General features: G+C 32.4%; 1 protein-coding gene and 2 long non-coding RNA genes across 4 annotated transcripts; 1 reads left to right on the top strand and 2 right to left on the bottom strand.

The window, feature by feature from the left end:
* Positions 1-10,241: 10,241 nt before the first annotated feature.
* On the bottom strand, positions 10,242-10,893 carry LOC116017731. Its single transcript, XR_004097954.1, has 2 exons — positions 10,848-10,893; positions 10,242-10,758 (listed from the first exon to the last, which is right to left on the bottom strand). It is a non-coding gene; the product is annotated as an uncharacterized LOC116017731 (long non-coding RNA).
* Positions 10,894-12,046: 1,153 nt separating this feature from the next.
* LOC116017732 lies at positions 12,047-12,698 on the bottom strand. The gene is made up of 2 exons (XR_004097955.1): positions 12,653-12,698; positions 12,047-12,563 (listed from the first exon to the last, which is right to left on the bottom strand). It is a non-coding gene; the product is annotated as an uncharacterized LOC116017732 (long non-coding RNA).
* A 7,507-nt stretch (positions 12,699-20,205) lies between these two features.
* LOC116017785 (serine carboxypeptidase-like 51) lies at positions 20,206-25,369 on the top strand. Of its 2 annotated transcripts, XM_031258418.1 has the most exons (13): positions 20,219-20,521; positions 20,729-20,823; positions 20,911-21,018; positions 21,135-21,375; positions 21,619-21,662; positions 21,758-21,825; positions 22,252-22,357; positions 22,544-22,731; positions 22,853-22,922; positions 23,073-23,123; positions 23,360-23,412; positions 23,539-23,671; positions 25,089-25,369. In XM_031258418.1, exons 1-13 carry the CDS (start codon positions 20,386-20,388, stop codon positions 25,161-25,163), a joined length of 1,368 nt encoding a protein of 455 aa, XP_031114278.1. In that variant the 5' UTR covers positions 20,219-20,385; the 3' UTR covers positions 25,164-25,369. The 2 variants fall into 2 exon arrangements, 1 of the variants encoding a protein (XP_031114278.1); XR_004097964.1 differs by lacking the exon at positions 25,089-25,369 and having other exon boundaries at positions 20,206-20,521; positions 23,311-23,412; positions 23,539-23,577.
* Positions 25,370-25,746: the final 377 nt, after the last annotated feature.

Below are 25,746 nucleotides of genomic sequence, written 5' to 3'. Positions count from 1 at the left end.
AGTCAGACACAAACTCAGAAATCGTCTTCTTAGGGATAAGAACCACATTAGTCAAATTCAGACCATCAGGAAACATACATGTATGTAATCATATAAGCACAAAGGCAGAGACACCCATACCCACTACATCCCAAAAGTATTGGTAGAACCCAGGGTTCATTCCATCAGGCCCCGAGGCCTTATTAGGAAACATAGAGAACAAACAAAATTTACCTCCTTCACCTCAAAATGACGGAGGAGCAAATCATTTTGACTCTGAGTGACACGAGGGAGGGGGCAACAAAGTTAAAGAAACCATCAACATTAGCAAAGTTGTTGCTGGCTGTGGAAATATCCTCATAGTGATTGGAGAAGGTGACCAAAGAGTCATTCCTTTTCCAGTCATCAGAGAAGGCAACCAGTTGGTCTGCTTTCTCCTTCGCCGGAGAAGGCAGAATTTTCTAACCACCTGCAAAAGTGGTAAGAAATTATACTCATAGTGATTGGAGAAGGAGACCAACGAGTCACGCCTTTTCCAGTCATCAGAGAAGGCGACCAGTTGGTCTGCTTTCTCCTTCGCCGGAAAAGGCAGAATTTTCAAAATTATGATATATATATATATATATATATATATATATATATATATATTGTGATCAGAAAAATTTAAAAACATTAATTATTTTTAGCAGATCCTTCAAGTACTGATCTCACCATCATTTTAAATTTAGAAAATGACAGTTTTCATCTATCTATATCTATCTGCTATATATAATATTGCTATCACTGAGGTTCAAATCCATAACTTCCTATTTGAGAGAGTCACTTCATCCCGCTTGACCACAAGGTCTTTCACAACAATTTTCATCTATAAATCATAGGAAAAAAACACTATTTGTCACTCCATTTTTTGAAAAATGACTTTTTTCTTGTCCTTGAACTTTTGTTAGGATGGGTTAAAAAGTCATTTTACCCATAATTAATGGACTAAGTGATGACATTATAATTAAGTAATTAATTTAAAAGTGCTTTTTTTTTTAATAATTCAATTATGAAAAGTGTGATTTTTATTTTAAAATTATTTTATTGTTATTTTAATTTACAAACCCCATTTGAATTAATTAATTGTATTTATTTATAGCTAAAATATAATTAATAATATTATATATTTTTTTAATAATACTGACTCTATTATAATTATATTATATTTATTAAAAATAAAAACAAATGAAATTAAAAACACACGAAAAATTTGTCAACGACGCCGTTAGTTGCTTGTTGCGTATGCCGTCAAGTAGCCTCCGTTACCTTCACGTGCCGATTAATCTTACTAACGAATGTTCACATACAAATGTATCCGGACATTGTTCAATCCAAATATCACCCCCTCCCCATTATAGTAAATCCAGATAATGAATAAAGTGGCATCTCAATATCCATATTGGGAATCCCATAAAAGCAAGTTTACCATATAGGGATACTACCATTATTTATTACTATTATTCTTATTAATTTTTAATGTCATAATCACATTTCCAAATTTAGCATGATCTTGTCATTTTTTTTATTTTTCTATTTTGTTTTAATATATTTTAATAGAACAAATTTTACTTTTGTCTGGTTTTCAAAAAAAAAAAATATTTTACTTTTGTCTCTTACTAGTGTGATAATGTGATATTTTCCTATTTTGTTCTATCTTTTTAATTTCGTCACAATACATCCTTAGTTTTTATTTATTCGTCACAATTAATTTTCAATTAGAATTTTTGTCATTTAACCATTTAATAAAGAATACTAATGTTATTATTCAAGCCTCTTGCCCAATATGGAATTTCTCTTCTTCTCTTGTAAAGTCTTTTAATTGAATGATCAAATTATATATTAGCCATAATTATTAACTGGCGAAATAACAAAATTTTAGAATGACTAATTGTGGCAAGCAAATAAAAATTAAAGATGAAATGTGACAAAAATAAAAGTGCATAACTAAATGTGATAATACATCAATAGTTAGGGATGACAATGGGTCGGGTGTGGGTCGGGGAAGGCTACATTCATCACCCGACCCACCTTTCATTTTTTCCACCCACCCCCACCCCCACCCGCAACCCGCATCGGGTGGACTTTTTAAAATCCATCCCCACCCCCACCGGGTGCGGGTACCCACTACGGGTACCCACCACTTATCAATTTATTATTTTTTTCAAAAAATAATATGGAGTATCAAAATTACTTAGACATAATTAAACAATAAAATTCATTAGTTATACTAAAACATAAAATAATAGAAATATTATAATATAATATCTAAATTGTTAATTTAAAAAAAATAAATTTAGTAGTCTAGATATAAAAATACTAAAAAGTTACCCAAAATTATTGAAACTTTTATAATTAACTATATACTAGTACTACTTATTTTACTATTATATATATATGTGTACACACATGGTGGGTCGGGTGGGGTGCTAGGCGGGTTTCGTACATAAAACCCGAATCCAACCCGACCCACCGCGGGTTTACATTTTTAAGATCCACCACCGACCCACCACCCACTATCACCCAAAAAAACCCGATCCATGCGGGGTGGATTCGGGTGATTATCCGCGGGCCGGATTGAAATTGTCATCCCTATCAATAATCGATGACTAAAAAGAAAATTTGCTCTATTTTAATATTTATCTATGTGCCTGGAGGAAAATCGGATTACGACTTTACTTAAATGGGCATAGTAGTTATATTGTGGACCAAGATGCAAGGTAGCCCTGGTCCAAAAATTTTACATTCTTTGGGTCATGTTTTTCGTCCAAGGTTCTACACTATTAGACTTTAGATATAGGATTTCTTTGATGCTATATAGTTCAGGAAAGAACAAATTTGATGTTGGATATTCAGAACCTATACTCAAAAAACAAATAGTTTAATTATATAACAATCATATATGATAGTAAGTGATGAGGCCATGCATGGACCTAGGGATCCATTTTTATTGGGAAAGTCTTGGCCCAAGTGGGAGTCTATTTTTATTGCAAGGGGTGAAGAATGAAGCTAAGCAAAACATTAAAGGATGTCTTGTCAAGGGGTGTCAAACTCGCAACCTCCACAAGACAACACACCCTACCCACCAAGTCACTATTTATCTTGTATACTAGATGGTAGGAAGCTCTAGTTATGCATGGGAAATGCACTGATTGCAAAGTAGTGGGAGGGCACATGTGTGGCCAAGAACGAAGACTAGTCAATGACATACATTTGTCAACCATTCGAAAAGCCCTCTACACTATATGGACACCCTTAATTCTTCTTAAGACATCATCTCTTAGATCATAATAACCTCCATAGCTTGGTTGTTTATGGTCCTAACCTCTAACCATACACCATAGTTTGATTCTTAGCAACAATATTATTATTCCTAATAGCTTGTATTATTTATTTATTTCCTAATCTACTATTTGGGCTATAACTTGTATTATTTATTTATTATTGGGCCAGTATCTCGGACTTTTGTCCAAAAGAAACTCATATAAATGACAAAGAATTTATTTCTAATTAGTATTATATTTTTCGGTATAAGTCACATTTCTATTTTGGTCCAACTCGTATCACGGAGCTCAAAGAGACTCACCCTTAATTAATTATTTTAGAAGATATTATAAGAGTGTTCAAATGCATCCGACCTATATGTTAAAGGTATGTTTAGTATATGTTCGAGAAGGTGGTCATAAGTAGAGCCTGATTTCCGTATGTCGTACAAGATGATTGCCAGTTCAATTCTTACCAACACTCTTCAATCAAGCTAACCACGTTGAATTTTACGTGGTGCACACTCTTAAGTAGTGGTTACGAGCTTCTATTGATATTTTAAAAAAATGTCCGAGAGGGTGGTCGAGTAAGTAGAGCATGATTTTCGTATGTCGTAAAAGATGGTTGCGAGTTCAATTCTTACCAACACCCTTCAGTCAAGCTAGTCACATTGGATTTTACGTGGTCCACACTCTCAAGTAGTGGTTACGAGCTTCCATCGATATTTTAAAAAAAAAAAAAAAAAAAGTAACTTAGGAGTATTTTGATATTATATATGTTCTGTTTTTCCTTATAAAATTTAAGTTTTTGTTTTTGTTAATTTTGCATGTTACTGGTATATTTATTGGCTTATTGCTCCCTTTTAGATGTTAGCTACAGCCTACAGCCTGCATGACAATTCAAATGTAATCAAGATGAAGAATCACTTTAAAGGCAATGAACATTACAATGTTACAATACAAATTGTCAACACGCCACATAGCCCATGGTCCATATTAAATGCTTCACCGTCTAGTCATATTGGGCTGGCCCGTTAAGATTTATAGTAAAAAAGTAGCAGTCCAAATAAAAATAGGGAAAGTTTACCCTAAATCATGATTAATATTGTAAAGTGGATAACTGATAAATATTTATTTTTAATGTACAGTATATTAAAATGAATTTTTAAAAATTAAACAAATTATACTTAAATGAATATATATGGAGTTACTGCAATTTAGGGTCCTCCTAATATAATGATTTTGTTACGTTTAGTCCTAAACTTTCAAATTAACCACCCATGGTCTTTCAACTTTTAAATTGTTACCACCCATGGTCTTTCAACTATCCAATTTTAACTACACATGATCCTTTCAAGAGGATCACTGTTAGTTAAATTTTGAAAGTTGAAGAACTATGACTCTATGAGTGATTAACTTGGACCACAAATGGTTACAATTTGAAAGTTGAAAGACCACAGGTTATCAATTTGAAAGTTTAGGATTAAACATAGTAAAATCACTGTACTCGGAGAATCTCATATGTGGTAATGTGGACAATGATCCATAATACAATACTTCGTAATTGGTAAAAATGTAGTCCTAACACATGATTGATTAATCATTATACTATTGACCATGGTTTTCCTTGTAAGATGGATCATTGGTATAATATATATTTTTAATACATTAAATATTTATTTTTTGAAGATTATATTGAATAATAAACCTCTAGTACATTAATAATGTACATTCCTACATGGATGATGAGAGTGGATTCGAGCCTCAGTGCAGGCAACTGTTGACTCGTTGTGCTTCAGAAGGTTGAGAAAGTAGCTATGAACAGATACCACATTGTAACAGAGTCAGTAGTACTCAAAAAAAATAATATACATTCAGTATATTAAACATTTATTCATGGTTGACGAAGACTGCATCTCCAATATTATCAAGCCACCTAGAAATTAACAATGACAATTACAGGCAATAAATGAGAATAATGAGGTAGCTAATTTTTCTTTTTTTTTCGTTTTATTTTTTCTTTCTCATAATGCTTCGTTTCTTAGTCACAACTTGCTATAGAGAGAGATTGATGCACTTTTCACAATTAGTCATATGTTTTTTTTAATCATTTTACTGCTTAATAAATAGTGTTAATATGTAACTTTATCATTCAAGTTTTTTACCTAAACATGTAATTTTTGTCAGTTTCATGTAAATTCTTTTTCAATTGAATGATAATTACATGTTAGCACTCCTTATCAAATAGTAGAATGATAAAAATTTAATCGAAAGGCTAATTGAATAAACAAATTAAAATGAATGATATAATCAGACAAAATTAAAAACAAAAAATGACTAAATATGACCATATGATAATAGTCTAGAGCTATTAAAAAAAAAGGAAAAAGAATTTACTCAGTCAATAATATACAACACTAAACTCGTGGCTAAAATACAAAAATACAAAAAAAAAATAAAATCTTGAAAGAATAACACTTTTAACCCCTGAATTATTTTAATTTTAAACATTTAGTCTCTATTTATCAATTTGACCAAATACAATCCTTCAATTATTCACAATATTGCACATTTGGTCTCTAAATGATATAATATTAGGAACTAAATGTGAAATGTTGTGCACAACTGATCAACAAATACAATTTGTTCAAACCGATGGACAGAGACCTAACAAAAGAAAAACTATTCAGAGAACAAAATTAGGAATTTCTCAAATATCTTTATTAAAGTAAATTATATATAATGTTGTTAAAAACCCACTGTGATGGAGGTTTAGACCAGAAAATCAAAAGAAAAAGTTAAAAAGATTGAAAGTTGAAACCAATGTTAAAATATTTATTACTCCGTATTATATACTGTATATGATTGTGACTAGCTAAAATGGTGCTCTAATTTGTCCTATATATTTTTTTTAAGGCAAATGGTGCTCTAATTTGTCCTATATATATTCTTTGTTAGAGAACAATGCATATATATACACACACATGTACATATATACATATCTACAAAATAAAATAGGACTTTTATTTATTTATTTTTTAATCATATATTAGGCTACAATTGCAAGCGGTGGATACAGGAAGCAATGGCCAATGGGCAGTCCATGTCCATCCCTCCAAACTTAATAATCAAATGAAAAAAAAAAAAAAAAAAAAAGAGAGAGAGAGAGAGAGAGATGACTTTGGTCCTTTGATCAATTTCTCAACCAACCTTATCCAAAATCTCTTACATGATAATTATATGAGTTATTTAAATTTAAGTAGCATATAGACAACACAATAAAATATTGTGGTATTGGGTTACAATTGATGAAAATTAGACAATATTAACAAGAAAATTGTTCGAAAGGACAAAATGTGACAGTAATTAATTTGATGTCATTCACAAAATGTTAAAAATTAATAACTAATGACTACATGTGTAAAAAATGATTGCTATGCATGAAGATGTATAATAGTCATAGACTAAAAGTAAAAAATTAAAATTCTCAAAAAAAAAGTAAAAATTTAAAAAAAAATCTATAAATATTCTGGTTTTCTTTTTATAGCGTAAAATTTTCGGTCAATCAAGGTGTGCAGGAGACCAGCTAGGTTTAAGCATTTATTTGATGCCTCAACATCATTAGTAGCACGTCAGAAGATTCCAAATTTTATACCTCAACATCATTAGAGGAGCAATTGAGGGCCAATCTAGTGACTAGTGAGGACAGTAAAGGATGATATATGTATGATATAGTTGTAAAGCACATGCCGGCCAAGGTCTCTTGTTCCTATCTAGCTAGCTCATTAATCATGGCTTCCTGCCTTTTCAACAATGCTTCCTAATAAAATGATGAAAAAAAAAAATCATTCTAGCTATTTGATGTTTAACTTCACCCGGAAAATGCGAAGTTTCTCGCCTCCAAACACCGACACCCCTGCCCAATAGGATTGCGAGGAGTAGGGCCAATTAATTTGGTTGGATAGTTTGCTTGATAACTACAAAATTCTAAATTTGATTCTCTGTAAGAATAGTGTATTGGCCTTCTTGAATTGGTTTGAATATGTTAGCTATGGGCAACTTAGGTTGATTTATCTTTTGTGGTTCTTTGTCAGTTAGGATCACAAGGCGAATTTTACTCAGAGTGCACCATCGGTACTAGTTACGAACTTTCCAGTAAATCAAAGAATTGTGATGAGTAAGTTATGGTGGCCAAGGACCTTGTAGTCCAGTGGCACCAAATTAATGTGAGAGGTTGTAGGTTCAAGCCTCAGTTGAGACAATATTGACTTTTTGTGCTTCATATTTTGAGAAAGTAGTTATGAACAAATACTGCATTGTAAAAGAGTCAATAGTCTTACCATAATAATGTCTAGTATGACAATGTAAAAGTTTTATAAAGGTTTAAACACGACCCAACCGATTATTAATCTTTAATTTGATTTAACAATCAAAACGAAAGGACCATTAACTTATCAAGGTGTTATTCACACGGGATGATTTTTATTTTACTTTTTTATCCATGTGGGAGTGTTAATCGAGACACCGAATGTCACTTGACCACAAGGCCTTTGGCTATTTAGTTCCTATTTATTTAAGAATATTATATATGAATATATGATTACTTTTGTCAATTGAATTGTCATGCACATTGCAATTCTTATCCTAACTAGTATGCTACTCGTGCGATGCACGGACTAAATGTTTAAAATATTAAAATAATTCTATGTTATTAAATTTCATATATAATAAGGAAATATGATGTTTACTCATTTATAAATTTTTATTATTTAAAAATTATGTTAATTTGATATGATAAAATTATGAACATAAATATTTGTAATTAAAATATAAATTGATATTTAAGGTGGTTAGTTACTAAAAATAATAAACTATATTAAAAGAGTTGAATGTAAAGTATTTTAAAATTTCACCCGTGCGATACACAGTATTAATTCGATCAATTATATAAGAATATACTCTAAGAGTATTAAGCGATAGTATGCAATATTAACTAAATGATATGAATATGTGATTGCATGTAAATTCATTTTTTTCTGACAAATAATAAATTAAGTATAAAACATGTACAAAAAGCTACATAATTACACTTATATATTGTGAATTTGTGATGCACAAATAGAACATATTATAAAATTCATGTAATATTATGATAATTTCATAATTTTAATACGAAAAATCAATAATAAATTCAAAATATTCTAACATAATACGAAGAATTAAATTCTATTATAAATTTAAAATTTGTTCAAAAAATAATTTTTGAGTACTATTGACTCTAACACAGTATAATATTTGTTTAATATACTTTTAAAAATTATTTAAAATAAACACACATTATTACAACGCAATTATTTTCACAAATCTAAATGAGACGTAAAATAATAATCTTTATACAATTTTTTAAAGGAAAATTGTAATTTATGCCCCTCAATAATATGTGAATTATTAATGTCACCCCTAAATTATTAGTGGTGTGTAAATGTCGCCCCTCAATTTTCAAAATGATACATATTTCTTTGTTGCAACCAACATTTATTTGTAAAATCATAAGTTAAGATCTCTACTATATTTCCATGGTCATATTGTTGGTCTTGACTGCTATCATTTAGTCATAAAAAATTGTATTCAACAAAACACCTAATTAAACATCAATATAAAAAAGTTATTTTTTGAGTACATATAAAAAAGATATTTAGTAAAATGTAAAATAACAAATTGTAGGCTTAAATATGAGTTTTGAAAATTTTCAATATTTTTAAATTTTTTAAATGCATAATTTAGAATGAAACAATAGGTTTAAGTATAATATTTAGCATAATTCCAAATATATAATAGTTTTACCACAATTATAACTTTTTAAAATATTGTAATTTTTTTGGAACGATTCACTTTAGGGTTTCGAACATAAAATTCTCTTTTACTCGTCTCTTATCTTCTCCATCACTCACCACTCTCATACTCACTGTCTTTATCTCTCACCCTTCGCTGCTCTCACCCACCCATTGCTCTCTCTCTCTCTGGCTCTTCAACTCGCACCCAGTCACCCCTCTAGCCCTCTCAATATCTTCGTGAATCCATCTCTGCCTCTCCATTGTACCATGACTCCGTCTCCGATTCTCTACCTCCGGAGTCACCCCTCTAGCCCTCTCAATATCTTCGTGAATCCATCTCTGCCTCTCCATTGTACCGTGACTCTGTCTCCGATTCTCTACCTCCCGGTGAGTCTCGTCTGTCATCTCACTTTCTGAGTTTCAGATACTCATAGTCTCAACTCTCAGTCTGACTTCTATATATCAGCCAAAGATACGTAATTTTGACTATCAATGATTATTGCATGGCAACAATGCTAGATGCCTAGATCTACGGGGAAAGTAAATTTGTTGTCTACATTGGGTATAGTGTAACTTGCAGCCTACTCCAATAATTAATATATATATAACATACAAATATTATATAGTGTTCATATTTATTGTTTGGGTGGTTTTTTTCAATAATAAAAGGCTAATAATCTAAATTTGTATGCAAATGATGATAAAGTACTGTGATGTCATTTTCTTTATTTATGTATTATGTTAGTTATATTCTGGCCTAAATTATTATTTTAGCTTTTTTCCTAAATTTTTTTATGATAATAATGTGTACTAAATTAGTATTGTGCTTTTTTCCGCTTAATATTCATCCCAATTTTTATTGTTTCAGCGCAAAATTCATTAGGATGGTCATAATTTGATAATTTTTTTTTCCAAATATACATTATAAATTGGTAGCCTCACCATCACATACTTATGGTGCACTGCTATAATAGACTTTAACATCAAAACATTGTATTCCATTTATTTAGATATAGAAGACATTTATAAAAAATATACCCACTTAGTTCTTATATAGAAGACAGTAAAAGTGCATGTTTCTGCTGCTAACTCCATTCTTTCTTTAAAAAAGAAAAAAAAACTATCTTCATTTTCCAAGACTGTCACGTGAAACCATTTCTCAAAGAAGTAAAAACAAAAGCAATTAAAACCATTCTCTCAATCCTGACAGGTCACATCTCTCTCTTATCATTTTTGTTTTTTTTTTTTTGACTTCCAAAAGTCATCTCCCAACACTCCAGAGAAGGGCGATGGCGGACAGGCAGAGGTGGAGGGGAATGGCGACGGCAGGGGCGGGGGCGGAGGCGGACAACGACGGCGAAGGTGGAGGCGGAGGCGAAAGGCGATGGCAAAGGCGAAGAGCGACGGCGGAGGCGAATAGAGATGGCGGAGGTCGGGGGAGGAGACCGGGGATGAGATTTGAGACTGTCTCTGCGGCGGACTTCTGTTGACTGAGAAAAGAAAATAATTGGGTGGCTGATACCGGGCGGCTGTTGACTGATAACTTTGCAACGCTAACTTTCTCTTCATTCATCTAGACATCAGTATTTTGTTTCTTTACAGGAATAGGTAGAGATGTGTGAAATTTTTAGTGTCTATCATGCTTTCTGATTATACAAAACAAATGAGAAAATCAAATAAAAAGTTATCTATATATCACTGCATAAACACAAAAAATGTAAGAATGAGTTATCACCTCTTATTTTCTGATCTTTTTCTCTCAATGTGCAGTTGTGTTTCAATGTGAATGTGAAATTTCACCTCAAGACATCAGTATTTATAGGCTACTTCCCACTAAAATTTAGATTAAAAAAATGTAATTATTAACTTTTAGCATGCATACTTTTATTGTAACTTGTAAAAGTAATAAATATACATTGGTAATGATACTAATTAATTACTTCTGTTAAAAAGCAATCAATAGCATTGGAAAGTGGAATACATTAGGTATTCAAATCAGATTACTTCATTAAGCAATCCATTTAAAAAAAAAAACAAAACAAAATCTTGGGAGGGAGAATGGGGCAATATTATAGGCCAAATCCCCTCTCTTTATTATAATAAGAGATGAGCCCAAATAGGCGTGTGATACACTCTCATTTGTACCTATTTTACTTGTGTTTTTATGTAGGTTTTATAGTTAATTGTGTGATAAAATGTTGTATCCAATGCTTATTTCTTTGTTTTTATATTTAAAATGGTATAATGCTTGGTTTAGATGTTTTTGATGTGTTTAGAAGTGCATTAGAACCATTTGGGAGCAAAAGCCAATCCAAACGAGCCAAAGAGTTGAAATTCCCGCTACCATGGCGACACCTCGGTAATTGGACCATATCTCAGCGTAGGAATATCCAAATGAGGTGATTCTTAAACCATTGGAAAGAAGACTTCAAGGGCTACAACTCTTATGAAGACATCAAGGCTTGATTCGAAAGGGAAAATGGTCAAAATCAGGCTGCAAGCTGGAACTGCGTCCCAGGAATATTGTCGACGCGTCGAATCCAACATTCGACGCGTCGNGGCCTAAATTATTATTTTAGCTTTTTTCCTAAATTTTTTTATGATAATAATGTGTACTAAATTAGTATTGTGCTTTTTTCCGCTTAATATTCATCCCAATTTTTATTGTTTCAGCGCAAAATTCATTAGGATGGTCATAATTTGATAATTTTTTTTTCCAAATATACATTATAAATTGGTAGCCTCACCATCACATACTTATGGTGCACTGCTATAATAGACTTTAACATCAAAACATTGTATTCCATTTATTTAGATATAGAAGACATTTATAAAAAATATACCCACTTAGTTCTTATATAGAAGACAGTAAAAGTGCATGTTTCTGCTGCTAACTCCATTCTTTCTTTAAAAAAGAAAAAAAAACTATCTTCATTTTCCAAGACTGTCACGTGAAACCATTTCTCAAAGAAGTAAAAACAAAAGCAATTAAAACCATTCTCTCAATCCTGACAGGTCACATCTCTCTCTTATCATTTTTGTTTTTTTTTTTTTGACTTCCAAAAGTCATCTCCCAACACTCCAGAGAAGGGCGATGGCGGACAGGCAGAGGTGGAGGGGAATGGCGACGGCAGGGGCGGGGGCGGAGGCGGACAACGACGGCGAAGGTGGAGGCGGAGGCGAAAGGCGATGGCAAAGGCGAAGAGCGACGGCGGAGGCGAATAGAGATGGCGGAGGTCGGGGGAGGAGACCGGGGATGAGATTTGAGACTGTCTCTGCGGCGGACTTCTGTTGACTGAGAAAAGAAAATAATTGGGTGGCTGATACCGGGCGGCTGTTGACTGATAACTTTGCAACGCTAACTTTCTCTTCATTCATCTAGACATCAGTATTTTGTTTCTTTACAGGAATAGGTAGAGATGTGTGAAATTTTTAGTGTCTATCATGCTTTCTGATTATACAAAACAAATGAGAAAATCAAATAAAAAGTTATCTATATATCACTGCATAAACACAAAAAATGTAAGAATGAGTTATCACCTCTTATTTTCTGATCTTTTTCTCTCAATGTGCAGTTGTGTTTCAATGTGAATGTGAAATTTCACCTCAAGACATCAGTATTTATAGGCTACTTCCCACTAAAATTTAGATTAAAAAAATGTAATTATTAACTTTTAGCATGCATACTTTTATTGTAACTTGTAAAAGTAATAAATATACATTGGTAATGATACTAATTAATTACTTCTGTTAAAAAGCAATCAATAGCATTGGAAAGTGGAATACATTAGGTATTCAAATCAGATTACTTCATTAAGCAATCCATTTAAAAAAAAAAACAAAACAAAATCTTGGGAGGGAGAATGGGGCAATATTATAGGCCAAATCCCCTCTCTTTATTATAATAAGAGATGAGCCCAAATAGGCGTGTGATACACTCTCATTTGTACCTATTTTACTTGTGTTTTTATGTAGGTTTTATAGTTAATTGTGTGATAAAATGTTGTATCCAATGCTTATTTCTTTGTTTTTATATTTAAAATGGTATAATGCTTGGTTTAGATGTTTTTGATGTGTTTAGAAGTGCATTAGAACCATTTGGGAGCAAAAGCCAATCCAAACGAGCCAAAGAGTTGAAATTCCCGCTACCATGGCGACACCTCGGTAATTGGACCATATCTCAGCGTAGGAATATCCAAATGAGGTGATTCTTAAACCATTGGAAAGAAGACTTCAAGGGCTACAACTCTTATGAAGACATCAAGGCTTGATTCGAAAGGGAAAATGGTCAAAATCAGGCTGCAAGCTGGAACTGCGTCCCAGGAATATCGTCGACGCGTCGAATCCAACATTCGACGCGTCGAATGCAACACTCGACGCGTCGAATATTTATAGTGCCGAAACGAGGCCATTCTGCCTCATTTTTTGGAGTTTCGACGCGTCGAATGCAACACTCGACGCGTCGAATATTTATAGTGCCGAAACGAGGCCATTCTGCCTCATTTTTTGGAGTTTCGACGCGTCGAATGCAACACTCGACGCGTCGAATATTTATAGTGCCGAAACGAGGCCATTCTGCCTCATTTTTTGGAGTTTCGACGCGTCGAATGCAACACTCGACGCGTCGAATATTTATAGTGCCGAAACGAGGCCATTCTGCCTCATTTTTTGGAGTTTCGACGCGTCGAATGTCGCAGATCTGCGATTCTCAGCTTCTAAAAATTGTCATTTTTGCCCCTCTTTCTCCACTCACTTTAAAAACATCATTTTCTCTTCAAACCCTACCTGTTGGCTGCTGGTCCTTGTCAGAAAAAGAGGAAAAAGAACAAAGAATAGAAGCTTCATCATCTCCAAAAGCCAAAGAAGAAATCATCACAACTTTTGGAAAGGAGATCAAAGAAAAGAGCTTGGAGGCATCATTTGGGAGAATATCTTCCTTTCTCTTTTCTATTTTGAACTTTATTGAATATTTGTTGGATCTATTTTAGCCATGTTAGGCTAAAACTCTCTTTTGGGATTTTTGGGTATAAAAGTGTTTATGAACCTATGTGCCTAGTTCTTAATTTGTTTTAATGAAATATCTATTTGGGTTTATTGCTTGTGTTGCAATTGTGATTTATGTTATTGATACTTGTAATTAGATGCATATGATTAATTGTACCTTTGCTAGATTTGTCTATGAATCAAAGAGCACCCGCAATTGCACTTGACTATTGCACCTCGAGAGAGGACAATTTGGTTAAGGGATTAATTGTGAATAGCTCNTCGAATGTCGCAGATCTGCGATTCTCAGCTTCTAAAAATTGTCATTTTTGCCCCTCTTTCTCCACTCACTTTAAAAACATCATTTTCTCTTCAAACCCTACCTGTTGGCTGCTGGTCCTTGTCAGAAAAAGAGGAAAAAGAACAAAGAATAGAAGCTTCATCATCTCCAAAAGCCAAAGAAGAAATCATCACAACTTTTGGAAAGGAGATCAAAGAAAAGAGCTTGGAGGCATCATTTGGGAGAATATCTTCCTTTCTCTTTTCTATTTTGAACTTTATTGAATATTTGTTGGATCTATTTTAGCCATGTTAGGCTAAAACTCTCTTTTGGGATTTTTGGGTATAAAAGTGTTTATGAACCTATGTGCCTAGTTCTTAATTTGTTTTAATGAAATATCTATTTGGGTTTATTGCTTGTGTTGCAATTGTGATTTATGTTATTGATACTTGTAATTAGATGCATATGATTAATTGTACCTTTGCTAGATTTGTCTATGAATCAAAGAGCACCCGCAATTGCACTTGACTATTGCACCTCGAGAGAGGACAATTTGGTTAAGGGATTAATTGTGAATAGCTCACGAGAGTGAGTATTCCAATTGTGAATAGCCCACGAGAGTGGGTATTCCATTTATTGCTTAGTCCCGATTTTATATTGTGAGTAGCTCACGAGAGTGAGTATCCCAATTACCGTATTTTGGGTTTGAGTTACGAGAGTAACCTTTCCCTTTTAGATGACAATTCTCCACACTTGTTTAACCCAAATAATTATTTCACTTTAGATTGGCACTAGGTGATTAAACACTTCAACTCCCAAAAATCCCGCTTGTATCTCTTTGAATACAAAAACCCGTTTGCCTTGTTTTAATTATCTTGTTTGCATATTCATAGATAATCATCCATTGTTAACGTAGGAATAGCTTCTTGCGAATATAATTAGTAACTAGTGTTTGATACCCCACTTCCCTGTGGTTCGATAACCCCGGAATACTCCGGGTATTTATATGTGGTTTTATGCTACGACCAGCGTGAACAATATTATTTATTAATCATGAAAAATTTAAGAAACAAAACAAAAGACAAATTAAATTTTGTTCAAAGTGATAACTCCTTCCCCATTATATATAATTATATATCATCATCATTGTCCGGCCTTGGGGTTTTGGAATATATATTTCAATTAAGAAACAACATCATTGCTTGTGGGGTTTTAGAAGATATATTTCAATTAATCCTTTAATACATGTGTTTGTGAGAGAGAAGAGTGGCTAAATAGACCTTTTTTAATAAGTTAAATACAAATGTTGTTTGTTGTTTTTAAGGGGATCACGTAGATGATTAATTAGGAGGTGAATTTTCTCTTGAGCATTGAACATTGAAAGAACGAATATTTTATTTTTAAAAAAAAATACTTAATTGAGTCTCACATGACCTTGCCACTAAAGCTACTGCAGAGGTAAGTTTCGAATTACTCAATCAGTCCACTAGTCAAAACCTAATCTTAATGTGCCCATAAGAAATCCAATCAACACCTTCCATAAGTTTTTTTTCACATTCATTTTTATAGTGAGATTTTCGAATATTCACACTACCACCTTCGATCGTGGCATTAAGTCAAACTACAAATCGCTATGCTAAGCCCCGGAGTCAAAACGAATGCACAAACGCATCACAACCTGTGTTACTAACATAAATACACAGAACGGTTGCCTAGAATACACAAAATGATTGTCTAGAATACACAAAACGATTGCATAGAATACACAGAACTCATTTCCTTAAGGGGTGCACAATGCATTGTGCACCTTGGTCCACGATATAAATTGCCCACTAATTGACGTTGTTACCTACTTAATTTAAAACGACATTGTTTGAAACCACAATCCACATGCGAGATAGACCATACTCCACGATATAAATTGTGCACTCTTATAAGTTTTTTTAGATGGGTATTTAACCCCCCCCCCCCCCAAAAAAAACATAAATAAGGTGAATAATACGTTGCAAGCAAATTTAGGTAGAAAACAAAAGAAAAGACAAACTTTGTTCAAATGCTCACTCATTCCTCATCATATACAAGCATTTTTCGCTGGGTTTTGGGAGATAATTTGTAATTTTTTAGTCAAATCATGAGGTGTCTTTAATAAATCATAATACGCACATAATTTCGTATTATACTCAAATTAATTTACCTAATCAATGGATAAAGTGTTGATCAGATTGATTTTTTTAATACAAGAGAGAGTTTGAACTATCGACCTCTGTTAAGGAATGAGAGTGCACGATTACTCAGGCCAATCAATCTCGCTTGATAATATTGCAATTAATCCTCAATATACGTAGAATCAGATCTGATCTGACACGCAACGTGATTTCGCTTATGCATAATTGATATGATTAAGGATTTAAAATTAGCTTAATGTATTTTGGCATTTGTTAACCCGATTGTCCCATTTTTGGAGCGCCAACGTGATTTCGCACATCCCAAGTAAATATGCTTGTATAACAAGTATTTGCAATACTCCAAAATTGGTTACAACACCCTTGAATTTTAGCCAAACCTCACATGGAAGAACAGTCCACCTCGTTTTCAGTCCCCTTTCATTCACCATTTTATCCATAATCAATGTCTCGTTTTACGTGTCTAATTCATTTTATTATAAAATTTATTTAAATTCTTAATTTTAATCGAGTAAAATAAGTTAGATGAAGTGTTTATTTATTGAGTTTTACTTACTGGATTTGAATTATTACTCATTATTGATTATTGATTATTAGTCGTTAGGGGTCACTAATAAGTGAAAAGCCACAACAGTCTTAGTGTCACTTTACTCATTGTGACTTTCTCTTCTTTTGGCTTTTCACACAATTTTAGTGAGAAATAATTGAGAACATTTTTGTAAAAAAAAAAAAACAAAAACACACACGTATCTGGGACCAAAAGAAGTAACTAAAACATTGCATTTTCACCAATGGAATTTTCATCACAAATATTTAAAAATTAATAAATAAGTGACGATGCACTTTTTCACACACAAAAAACGAAAATACATGTGACCACAACATGTTTTGTTCAAATTGTATTTCATTGCTACCAAAATTATTATTGTATCAAGTTGTACATGCATTTATTAGTGAGGACTTATTGTCACCTTTACTAATTATTTATGTGACAAACTAAAAGGTAATAAAATTAACACAAACAAAGAGTGTTAATTGGTATTTCCCATCACATATTATTTTAATTATTAAAAAATTTTAAAGTTGGGCTATATAAAAACATGTTAATCATTAGATGAGTAAATCATAAGTTTATCAATCATTAAAGAACTAAAAATACAATTTTTATTAATGTATTAGGATACTAGATATCACACGCTCATGGCGCAAGATTATCAAAATTTTCATATTTAACTGGTGCAATATATATTGTAAATTAGGTCCGTCTAACGGTCCAGGTACACCCACGTTCGCTCCGAGAAGGACGGAAGCTGGCCCAAGGGGCATCGTCACTTATGGGTATCAAACACGAGTTCTCCTGTAATTCTTCCCCACAAAGAGAGCTCACTTGCCACTTGAGTTACCCCATTAGGTTATGGGTGATTCTAAATAATTGAAAAAAGTTCATTTTAAATTTTATGATGTATTTTTTTAATACACTCTAGCATATCCATAGTATATGTTTAACAATTATGTCAATTTTGGTTGGGATGGGGTTCGAACATAAAACCTTCCTTATGAAAAACAATGAGTAAGTTAAGAATAATTAATAAATAGTTAATAGAATATTTCACTATAAAGTTTATACTGACGGAATGCATGAGTATTTAAGAAAAGTAAATAGGTAAATTTGAAAAAATAAAAATAATAATATTACAATAAAAATAATATGAATCACTCATTTCAACAAATTATTACACCAATATTATTTGATTCTTGTTAGGGCCTAATTTTATTAGTTTTTATTAGTTTTGTATTTGTATTTGTAGAGGTAGAGGTAGATTATAGGATTATTAATAATTCTGATCGCTAATAATATATTTTTAGAACGCGAATGGTGGACCAACTATATTCATTATTCAGTCCATTGTCGTCTATTTTAAATAATAGTTTCACTTATTATTTCCCAATTGAAATTAATATTTTATTCACTTATGGAAAAAAAAATCGTTTCCGCTTTGGAATTGTTAATCATCATTAGATACACTGCACAAGAACGGTAATATATATGACCTTAGAATTAATCTATTTCAAGTCTAACAAGGTGCAACACATGCAATAAATAAAAGGGGCATTGTGTCTGCATATGCTTTGGAACTTACGTACAATAATAAAGATGTAAATATGAAAAAGTAGTTGTATCTATAGTTAAAATGGGATATATTGTAAAAGGAGTTGTGGAATGCGCGAAACATAATTTTTGTATACAAAAATCATGAATTTGAATTTATTCTTACGCATAAAGTCTTCATCATATTATATTGCAATTTACCAAACAAAACTTACATCATGCATATGCAATTATTATATTATTATATACCTTCAATTTATTTAACTACAATTCACATATTATATACCTTCCGCAAGTACATAATGCCGACCATGACTCACATGTGCATGTTGAACTTTGATCCACGATATAATTTACGGAGGTTGAAAGATTTATGTCATTTCATCACAAGATTTTGCCAAACATAGTCGTACTCTCAAATTTCACTTCCTAATATGGCAGACAGTGATATGCTATTATCATCATGTGTGTCTCAAGAGAAATGTCTATACCAAAGATTTATTAGTTATGATTCCCCAATTCAAATCTTTATATATATATATATATTACTTTTTTCTATTTTTGATAGTATCCAAGTTCAACTTTTCAAAATTTTTTAAATTCTAAAAAAAAATTAATATAAAACATTTAAAATTTTAAGTTACTAAAAAAAAAAGAGTTTAACAACATAACGACGACGACAATAATAATAATAATTATTATTATTATTGTCTTGCACTTGATTTATAATGTAAATTTTATTATTATTATTATTTTAGTTAGAACTTGAATTTCAGTTTCATTTTCAATTTTGGTTCTACGATATCCGGTTTAGTGACTGAAACGTGGTCAGCATATACTTTCTATGCGTACATCTATTTGGTCATTATTAGTGAATTCATTGTGCATTTGGGAATTGAGCAATTAGTGCAATCAAATCTTTCAATCTGTAAATTTCAATTGGACGAGTAATAGCAGGGGTAAGAACAGTGTAAGAGAAAAAAAAGTACCATAATAATATCAATTGCTACTTTATACTATTTATAGAGTACAGAATACCTTCTGATAAGAATTACAAGTTACTTTATTTTTTTTTTTCTTTTGACTCTGTTACAATGTAAGGATTGAACCTATGACCTCTCAAGTGGGAGGGTCACAGCTATACCGCTCGACCACAAGGTATTTGATAGTTAATTTATTCATTAATTACAATTTTGGTACAACTCATCAGAATAGTGTAAATGTGAATATGTTAGTGAATAGGACTGGGCATGACAGATAGTCAGATAGAAGAGAACAAAACATTTGATTAGAAGATTTTAACCGGAATTTGTTCTGAAAAGTCAATTCTGCGGTCGGCTTTTCTACCCCACCTCCCTCCCCCACATCCGCCAGCGGATAACACCAACATCATTTGTCCCACACTTGCAATAACGTTTCTTAAGTTAAGCTAAACTAATCTTAAATCTCAAAAATCATGTTCAAGAATCACGAGAGAGATAAATTATAAATCTTCCTATTAATTCCCATTAATTCCCAAATCTTCACATTTATCATCTCTGATAAGTTAAAATCTCAAATTCAAGTTTTCAGTGAGATTCAAATCTTAAATGATTGCTGGAACAAGATTTTAAGGTGATTGGTCAAACCAATTGAGCTAGTCAGCCAGACTGTTCTCACACCTTTTGTATATAAATAGTGGTGGCAGGCATATTTGTAGCCAGTCAGCTTTTCGAGAATGGAAAAGTTTAACGTTGTTGTTTATGTGCTGGTTTCTTTCTTGCTGTCTTCACCGCTTTTCCATCTTGGCGGCGCCGGAGCTAAGACCGCCGGCGATGGATCCGAAGCTTGGGGCTACGTTCAAGTCAGACCAAGTAATATATATATATATATATATATATATATATATATATATATATATTATAATTATGCAGATTTCTCATTTTTCTTCATTTCTTCTTCAAAAATGCTTACATTCTCATCACTGTAGGCCTGTAGCCATGGCATTCGCTTATAAACGCATTTCGATTACTTGTTTTTGTTCCATTTTAATCCTTGTTTGGGTGTGTATGGAAAAACAGAAGCGCATATGTTCTGGTGGCACTACAAAAGTCCGTACAGAGTTGAGGATCCAAACAAGCCATGGCCAATCATTCTGTGGTTGCAGGGTGGACCTGTAAGTTTGTTTTCCTTAATTTGCACTAATTACTTATAAATTTTAATTAGCTATTCACACTTTTATTTGTTGAAAAATGAAAATTAGGGAGCTTCAGGGGTAGGAATTGGGAATTTTCAAGAGATTGGGCCTCTGGATGTAAATTTGGAGCCTAGAAATTCAACTTGGTTGAAAAAAGCTGATCTACTATTTGTGGTAGGTTTCTTTACATTTTAAAATATTCTTTTCATACTTTCAAGAAAAAAAAAACTTGAATTAATCAATTTGTTATTTATTTATTTTGGGTATTTATTGAAAATTTTACTATATAGGATTGTCCAGTTGGAACTGGGTATAGTTTTGTGGAGGATACAAAGCTGCTGGTGAAGACTGATGTGGAGGCAGCAACTGATTTAACTACTCTACTGATAAAAGTTTTCAATAAGGATGTGAATTTACAGAAAAGCCCTTTATACATAGTAGCAGAGTCTTATGGAGGAAAGTTTGCTGTTACTGCTGGATTGTCAGCTCTCAAAGCCATTGAAGCAGGCAAACTGAAGCTCAAACTTGGGGGTAATAATGTCTGATTAATTTTCTTTTCTTTTCTTTTTTCTTTTGGAATTACTTAACTCTAATTTTTGGAAAAGTCCCCAGTCTCAATTCAAATCAAGAAAGTCAATAAACGCTCTTATTAGGTCGAATTTGAAATCTTATAATTACTAAGTCAATAACTTGACCAACTCGATTGGGATTGTCACGAAATTACTTAGCTGAATTATGAGTTTGTAAACATGGCAAAATTACTTATTTTTGTAGGAGTGGCATTAGGTGATAGTTGGATCTCACCCGAAGATTTTGTGGTATGTAACCCTGTCTGCTATTAGTTTTTTTTTTATATGCTTTTTTTTTTTGGGTAATTAAATGAAATATTACTTCAACATTATCACTGCTGCAGTTGTCTTGGGGACCTCTGCTGAAAGATGTCTCAAGGATTGATGAAAATGGCTTGGAATTATCAAACAGGTCCATATCAAACATTTATGTGTGCGTTGGTGGTAAACATCGCCTTGTGATTCTAATCTGTAAAGGATCACAAGAAAATAAACAAGTCTAAGTTGTTTATAGCTAACCATTTCAAACCGAGAAGGCCAATAGGCCGTTCTCCTTGAGAGCTGAACTTGAAACTTGTGGTTATCAAGTCAACTTGGAACTTGAAACATCTATGTGTGCGATTGTGTTAAACCCCCGTCTTGTGATCCTAACAGGCAAAGGATCACAAGAAGGTTAACCAGTTTAAGTTGTCAATTCAAACCAAGAAGGCTAATAGGCCGCTCATCCTAAGAGTTGAGCTTGGGAACTTGTGGTTATCAAGGCAACAACTCGATCAACTTGGTTGGGTTGCCCCACTTATATATATAGTTGTCTAACCAAACATGTTTCAGAAAACAGTATAGCTAATCAAATTAAGAAGAAGCTTGTTGGAGGCCAGTTTGAAGAGGCAACTACTCTCTGGTCCAAACTTGAAGATGTCATAAGTGCCTACAGCAATTCTGTGGTATATTCTGCTTCCATACAACTCTTTTTGACCCCATGTCAGTTCTGCAAGAAATTATGGAGTGGTGATTAAATTTACGGGATTATTCTACCTATCGAATTAAATTAGAATAACCCGTAGCTGATATTGGTCTTTCGAGTCCCCTTATCCTAATTTTTTTTTTGGGGATATTTGAATAATTTGCAGGATTTCTACAATTTTATGTTGGATTCTGACGAGGAGCTTTTGTCCACAACATCACAATCTTTAGTAATGAAGAGATACAAATCATATCTGGGATCCTTGAAGGCTTCCCCAGGTTCTGGAGGTGATCTTGACAGCCTAATGAATGGAGCCATCAAAAAAAAGTTAAAGATTATCCCACCACATTTTGAGTAAAGTTTCTGTTCTCTTCTTTTTCTTAATTTTCTTTACTTTTTTGTTTTAATTTTTTTTTTAATGTATTAGTCTATAATTCATTGAGAAAGAAGGTGAACCAAGATTGTGTTTTTGTAGGTGGGGAGAGCAGTCTGGTTCCGTCTTTGACACTATGGCCGGTGACTTCATGAGGCCAAGGATTAATGAGGTATTATATATACATAAAAATAAACATTGACCAAAAAAAAAAAAAAAAAAACAAAGGTGCAAAGAGAGCACGAGATTTAAAGTGAGAGTTAGAGTATAGTTTATAATAACTTTGTAGGTGATATAATTTTAATATTCTTTTTGTGTACAGGTTGATGAGCTATTGAGTAAAGGAGTGAATGTGACGATATATAATGGACAAGTAAGGCTTCCAGTATATTCCTTTAAAAGAATTCGTAAATTGAAAAAGAAAATGTGTTGCAAGTTATCAAATTGTTGTGTTTTTTTAGATGTTATAAAAAGACGAATAGTTTAAGATATTGATCGACATTAGTGCTATTTGTACTAAGTACAAGGTAAAAAGTTGTAAAAGATTAAGTTTGTACCAGGTACACCTTTGAAGAAGAATTGACATGTGTTGGAGTTTGATGATTTTAGGTTGATCTCATTTGTGCCACCAAGGGAACTGAAGCATGGGTTCAGAAACTAAAGTAAATCTCATTAAATAAAACCATGTTTTTTTTTTATTTTCTTTTGGTAAATATTCAATAATTAGTGTAATAGTTAACTGTGTATAGTAAGTCTTATGTTATGGTTTTTACTATGATGGAGTGCAGGTGGGAAGGGCTAAAAACATTCAAGAGTATTGACAGGACTCCAATGTATTGTGGGAATGACCAAACTACAAGAGGGTTCACAAAGTCATACAAGAACCTGCATTTCTACTGGATTCTTGGAGCTGGTCACTTTGTAAGTGCAATTTACTTTTGCCATTCATCATATATATATACTAATTATGTCACTTTTTGTCTATCATTCATTATACGCATTTGTGGACCATGTCTAGATTATGTAATTAACAAATTATGCACTTTCAGTTAACAGATTATACACATTTGCAGTTAACATATTATGTACTCTCAGTTTATTTATAAGTATATAATATGTTAACGGCAAGTAAGGGTATAGTGAACTGGTCCATAATCAGGTGAGAACCAACCTTAATCTGCGAACTTCATTGCACCGTACTTACTACATGATTGCATTTCACCCGGATACAATTGCACCGCAAGGTCCTCCAGGCATGTCTGGGAGCTGTAGCAGTAAAATCATGTAATAATTGTGGTGTAATCCTTCACAAGTTCACAGGTTAATGTTGGTTCATAGTAAACTTGGTTCACAATATAATTTAGGAATGCTATCCTCACGATCGAAAGGAACCCCTCAGTGCTCTCTAACGTACCTACATTCAGACCCCATTTCTGCCTGCCTGCCTGCTGTTTTGGATTTTCAGTTGCTACTTGCTAGCTATGAAATATCCTTATCATGGGGTTGTCTTTAGATAATAATTGTACTAATGTACTATTCTTTTTTTATGAAAGAAATTAATATATATATTGAGTTTACTTACTTTGTTATAATATAGTATTTGTTCATAATTATTTTCTTAACCTACCCAAAAACGAAGAGTTAATATCGCCTCACTGAAATTCAAGCACACGACCTTAACAATCATTTAATCTCTTAACAAGTGCGTGAAAGCACCTTGCGTGTATATCAACTGGACAAGTTTGTTTCTTTGGCCCTGTTTAGTAAATGGTTGTTAGTTGTTTGGGTTAGAAGGTATGATTAGTTGATAACATTGGCTGATGATAGAAAGTTGTTTGATAAATTAACTGTTAGCTGATAGCTGTTTGGTATAATTTCTTTTCTCAAAAAGCTAATTGAAAAGGCTGCTTTGAGTAGCCTTTTGAATTTTAGTATTTTGGAGTTACAAAAAACTTATTAACCAAACAACTAATAGTGGTTAAATAAGCCAAAATTGGCTAATAGACTGATTATTTACCAAACAGCGCCTTTATCTGTTATTCTTTGACAAAATTGGACTATCAAAACTCTTCTCTCATCTTTCCTCTATCACGTCTCTTTTTTTTCACTGTCAAAAAACTCAAAAAAAAAAGGTGAAAAACCATCAATGTAATTGCTTTTGCTCATATTCTTACTCATTTTTTTATATTATTCTGTACATTTTTTGTACTACGTTGAAGTGATTGATTTAACCTCTTTTTTTTTTTAACTTAAATAGCCAAAATAAAAAAAAATTTAAAAAATATGATGTGTTTTCACTTTTCAGAAAACTGTGTTATAATATTGGTTTGGTGAGCAGGTACCAGTGGATCAGCCGTGCGTGTCATTGGACATGGTGGGAAACATCACACAGTCCCCTGCCACTTCACACTGAATTTCTGTTTTACCCAACCACACATCCAAACAAGATCCATTTACCAGGGAGACACACAAGCCCCATTCAATCAGTGATTCTGCAACAAATAATTCAAAAAATATATCCTAAATTTCAATTTATCTTGGACAATTATTGCAATTGTATAATTTTTATGAAAAAAAATCTCAATTTATTTTACTTTAATTTTAGTTTGTTATATAGTACTTACCCAATCCCGTACCATTTTACATAATATTAAGTTTAACATTAATATATAAAATTTATATATTTAGAAACTCGTGTTAAACATAAAATTAAATTTAGAAGTAATTTACAAATACTCAAGAAAATACATTAAAAAAAAATTAATTTAACCAATGAATAATAAACAACACTGGTAATAAGATGATACAGATGGAATATTTTTTTATTTTTTTCTTTCACTTTGTGCTTAGGACTTTTTGTCAATTATTTGCCTCAATACACCTTCTAACTTAACTCACAATGATATCACAAAGTGGCATAAAATATTGTTAAATATCCCTAATATAGACCATCAATATCTAATAATATTGTAAATTTTTAAATATTACTGGGGAGA

The sequence above is a fragment of the Ipomoea triloba genome, chromosome 4 (assembly GCF_003576645.1).
Source record: "Ipomoea triloba cultivar NCNSP0323 chromosome 4, ASM357664v1".
Lineage (NCBI taxonomy): Eukaryota > Viridiplantae > Streptophyta > Magnoliopsida > Solanales > Convolvulaceae > Ipomoea > Ipomoea triloba.
The sequence above is the reverse complement of the archived record's forward strand: the minus strand, read 5'-3'. Positions and strand labels throughout refer to the sequence as shown.